General features: G+C 53.4%; 1 protein-coding gene across 1 annotated transcript; it reads left to right on the forward strand.

Annotated features, from left to right (window-relative positions):
• The first annotated feature begins 1769 nt into the window (after nt 1-1769).
• Nucleotides 1770-4734, forward strand: TEX19 (testis expressed 19). Its single transcript, XM_055242515.2, has 2 exons — nt 1770-1808; nt 2822-4734. Exon 2 carries the CDS (start codon nt 3093-3095, stop codon nt 3585-3587), a length of 495 nt encoding a protein of 164 aa, XP_055098490.1. The 5' UTR covers nt 1770-1808; nt 2822-3092; the 3' UTR covers nt 3588-4734.
• Nucleotides 4735-4949: the final 215 nt, after the last annotated feature.

Consider the following 4949-nt stretch of genomic DNA (forward strand, 5'->3'; position numbering starts at 1 on the left):
CAGGCACCTGAGTCTTTAGGGAATGGGCTCACCGCCCTCTCCACCCACAGCAGGACACCTGGCAGCCAAAGCTCCACACCTGTCCCTATCCCAGGACTTGGATGAGGAAGCCCCGGGGTGAGGGGTGGCCCTGATCTGAGCCCTAACCTGGTGGGGGTGGTAGGCAGCCCCGGGTGCGTGGATGATCCAAGCCAGGGACGGACAGCCCCCAGGTGGGGAGGAGCAGAGGTCATGGGGATGTAGGGAAAGGGTTTGGGGGTTCCTCCTGCAGGGCCACTGTGGGAGAAAATTTGTCACTTTCTTACAAAACTAAACACACTCTGACCACAGCATCCAGCAATCCCGCTCCTTAGAGTTTACCAAAATGAGTTGAAAACTTATGTCTACAGAAACCTGCACACGAATATTTCTAGTAGCTTTATTCATAATTGCCCAAACCTGGGAGCAACCAAGATGTCTTTCCATAGGTGAATGGATAAATAAACCATGGTACATCCAGACAATGGAATACCATTCAGTGTTAAAAAATAAGTGAGCTGGCCATGCCAGGTGGTTCACGTCTGTAATCCCAGCACTTTGGGAGGCAGAGGCAGGCGGATCACTTGAGCCCAAGTGTTCGAGACCAGTGTGGGCAACATGGTGAGGCCCTGTCTCACAAAAAATACAAAACTTATCGGGGTGTGCACCAGCACCTGTAGTCTCAGCTATTTGGGAGGCTGAGGTGAGAAGATCGCATGAACCCAGGAGGTTAAGGCTGCAGTAGCTGTGATTTCGCCACTGCATCCCAGCCTGGGTGACAGAGCAAGACCCTGTCTCAAAAAAAAAAAAAAAAAAAAAAAAAAGAAGTGAACTATCAAACCACAAAAGACATGGAAGAACCAAAGTGCGTATTACTAAAAAAAGAAGTTGAAAAGGCTACGTAATGTATGAGTCCAGCTCTATGACATTTTGGAAAAGGCAAAATTAAGGAGACAGTCAAAAGATCCCTGGTTGCCAGGGGCTGGGAGAGGGAGTGATGAAAATGTAGAACACAGACGAATCGGGGTGGAGAAACCCGTCTGTACGATATTAGAGTGGTGGCTCTGCATGATTATATGCGTGTCCAAACCTGCAGAATGCACAGCACCGGAGGAAAGCCTAATGGAAATTGCAGAGGGTGATGATGATAATAACAACATGTAACAAATGGCTTGGATGGGGGTACTGGGGAAGGCTGTGCACCTGCAGGAGCAGGGGAGCGGTGGGAGAGCTCCATGCCTTTGGCTCAATTTTGCTATGAACCTAAAACTGCTGTAAAAAATAGAGTCTATTGAAAAAAGAAGTGTTAATTTATAAGCATCTCTGTTTAAAGAGTGAAGAGATGAACCACAAAGGGGAAAATGTGTTTAAACAATAACTAGTTGACAATTGGCTGGTTCCTAAAATTCAGAGAACTTTAAGACGGAGACAGCAAAGCAGGGATCACGTTTCACAAATGCGGCAGGACCAGGACGTCGTGCGCATGACGGGCCAGCAACCACAGGCTGGATGCTCACGCCGTGCCAGCCTGTGGACAGAGAGCACCGACCCCGATCTCCAGCCCCCAGAGGAGCTGCCTCCCCAGGGCCTTTCTGCAGGCACCCAAGGGCTGTACATGGCCCTCCTTGAGGGGAGCTGGTGACTCAGCACTTTCATTTCCTGGAAACTGAGGCTCATGGGAGATAGATATGCAGATGAGCCCAGAGCACCATGGGAAATGGCCCTTTATATACCCAGACGGGCTCTGCCTCCTTTCCCTGGGTGCCCACATGAGTGGAGACACCAAGATGGTGAGGTCTCCTGAGGAGGGGTCTCTGAGGAGGGGTCTCGGAGACACGGCCTGGTGCTGGGTGAGGGGTTGGGAGGCTGAAGCAGGGCCAGGATTCCTCAGGTTCCCCCAGGTTCCCTCAGTTTCCCTCAAGTTCCCCTCAGGTTCCCTCAGTTTCCCTCAGGTTCCCCAGTTTCCCTCAGGTTCCCTCAGGTTCCCCCAGTTTCCTTCCATTTCCCTCAGTTTCCCTCAGGTTCCCCCAGTTTCCTTCAGTTTCCCCTCAGGTTGCCTCAGTTTCCCTCAGGTTCCCTCAGTTTCCCCCAGTTTCTCTCAGGTTCCCTCAGTTTGTGTCAGGTTTCTTCAGGTTCCCCTAGTTTCCCTCAGATTTCTTCAGGTTCCCCCAGTTTCCCTCAGTTTCCCCCAGTTTCCTTCAGTTTCCCTCAGGTTGCCTCAGTTTCTCTCAGGTTCCTTCCATTTCTCTCAGGTTCCCCCAGTTTGTGTCAGGTTCCCTCAGTTTCCCTCAGTTTCCCCCAGTTTCTCTCACGTTCCCCTCAGGTTCCCCCAGTTTCCCTCAGGTTTCCTCAAGTTCCCTCAGTTTCCTTCAGGTTCCCTCAATTTCCATCAGGTCCCCTCAATTTCCATCAGGTCCCCTCAGGCTCTGCCGGTTTCCCTCAGGTTCCCCCAGTTTCTCTCAGGTTCCCCCAGTTTCCCTCAAGTTCCCTCAGTTTCCTTCAGTTTCCCTCAATTTCCATCAGGTCCCCTCAGGCTCTGCCAGTTTCTCTCAGGTTCCCCCAGGTTCTGTCAGATGAGGCTGATGGGGTGTTGGGGTCCTGGAGGTGTAGGGGGTGGCTGATGAGCCCGGGGAGGTCGGATGGAGGAACTGAAGGCCTCCCAGCCCCGGTGCTGTTCAAACTGAGCAGGGTCCCCACTAAACGGCCAGTCTGAACCCCAATATCCCTGTCCCTGCTGGTCCCCACAGTTTGCTCCCGCCCTGCCTGCTGGGGGCACCTAACCTCCGTTCCTTTGCCTTTCCAGCTCCCCTGAGACCACAGCAACTGCAGAAGCTGAAGACATTTCCAGAAATTCAAGCTTCCACCCTCTGCAGGTCCCCACTGAGCTGGGACCCAGGTCATCCACCCCACCCCAAATCCCTGGATAGGAAACCCCTTTCTCCTCCTGCTCCTTGTCCCCTTCATCCCTGCCCCCCAGCATCCTACTGGCCCCAGCACCTGTGGCCAGACCATCCGAGATCCTCTGAAGGTCCGACTCTTGCTGTCCACCCTGGCAGGAGGCAGGCAGCCTGGCCATGTGCCCTCCGGTCAGCATGCGGTATGAGGAAGAGGGCACGTCCTACCTCTACGCCTCCTGGATGTATCAGCTTCAACATGGAGATCAGCTAAGCATTTGCTTCACTTGCTTCAAGGCTGCCTTTCTAGACTTTCAAGACTTGCTGGAGTCAGAGGACTGGGAAGAAGACAACTGGGACCCTGAGCTGATGGAGCACACTGAGGCAGAGTCGGAGCAGGAGGGGTCCTCAGGGATGGAGCTGAGCTGGGGGCAGAGCCCAGGACAGCCTGTGCAGGGGGGCTCTGAGGCATGGGGGCCAGGGACCCTGGCATCAGCCTCAGAAGGGTTGGAAGATGCAGGTCTGGACCCCCACTTTGTGCCCACTGAACTAGGGCCTCAGGAGGCTGTGCCCCTGGGCCTGGGCCTTGAGGATGCTGACTGGACCCAGGGTCTTTCCTGGAGATTTGAGGGGCTTCTTACCTGCTCACACTGGCCAAGCTTCCTTCCTTCATAGCAGGGGTTTCTCAAAGTGGACCTGCCCCCAGGGGAGCCCATGGTGTTGAAGCTGGGCATTACCTGGGCAGTGGACCCTGCCGAGGCTAAGGCCTGGTTACTGGCCCTGCAGCTTGTCTCCATGGTGGGCTGCTATGATACCATCTACCTACAGAAGATGACCCCAGACAGGGCCCTGAGGACCCCAGGGCAGCACTGGAAATGGCTGCTGGAGCCTGGTGAAGTGTGGGTGGTGAGACTCCAAGATGCACCCCAAGAGCAGGACCTGCACTGGTGGACGCTGAGCATTCTAGAAACATCCTCAACAGGACACAGGGCAGAGCTGGTCCCTGCAGCCTCAGCCCTGCAGAAGAGGATTCACCATAGTCTCTTATTCACTCTGGACCAACAGGGAGAGCAAGAAGGGGGACTCAGCCTGTAAGCCACAGTCCTCCAGCCAAGAACAGGATCCCAGCACCCCTGAGACACAGAGCAGGGGTCCTGAGGAAAGCCTGGCTGTTGCAGGAGCCTCAACCATGGGGGAGCTGCCCTGTTTCCAGCCTCAGTCCAGGGCCCCAGAACTGAGAGACTAAGGCTCATGTAGCTGCCATTATCCTGAGTACACCAGGACATCAGAGACTGGGAAGGGCCAGCAATTGCTATTCCACAACAGCCAGAGGAGCAGTTGGCAAAGGATAGGCCCTTTGCCCGTGGAAACATGGGGAGCAACTTTAGGGGCTGGGAGATAGGGCCTGTTGTGGCCTCAGAGGGAAGCATTACAAATATTCATAACCTGGAAACAAGTTCTTACCAGTTGATTGTCACATAGTTCTGGATGTGTTGGCCTGAATGGCTGTTGTGCTGCTTATGACATGGGGGGCAGGGCACAGAACTTGTGCTTATTTCACCTTGGCCATGGGGAGGGATATTGCTTGTAAAACACATGCTCTGCAGAACACACCAGAATCTGTGGTGACCTGGATGTGTTCTTGACTTGGCCAGGACAATCTCAGGGGTGCCACGAGACCCTGTCAGCAGCACTAGGATCTCTGGTCTACAGTGGAGGGAGAGCTGGTTTCCAACGTTGGCTGTTGATGCAATTTAACCATTTAATTCCTGTTGCTCTATATGTTGTTTTAATTTTAAAAAGTCATAAAAGCTTTCAATCAGACTCCTGTGTAAGTCATTCCTCAGCAAGTTTTGTTGATTGGCCTTATCCTTGTTCTCTCAGTATCTGGGCTAAGCCACCTTTGCTGGCTTGAAATCCCACCAGTTGGTGGGAAGAGGAGCACGGGAGAGATGAGTGTTCTGGTCAATTTTCAGGCTCATGATGGGAGTTTGTTTCACATTATTTATGAAGAAATACAGGGCCAGGCACAGTGGC

Source organism: Symphalangus syndactylus, chromosome 14, assembly GCF_028878055.3.
Source record: "Symphalangus syndactylus isolate Jambi chromosome 14, NHGRI_mSymSyn1-v2.1_pri, whole genome shotgun sequence".
In the NCBI taxonomy this organism is placed as follows: Eukaryota; Metazoa; Chordata; class Mammalia; order Primates; family Hylobatidae; genus Symphalangus; species Symphalangus syndactylus.

Bases quoted from the DNA above. Each gene is read 5' to 3' on its own strand.
- TEX19 (XM_055242515.2), top strand. From the start codon at position 3,093: ATGTGCCCTCCGGTCAGCATGCGGTATGAGGAAGAGGGCACGTCCTAC.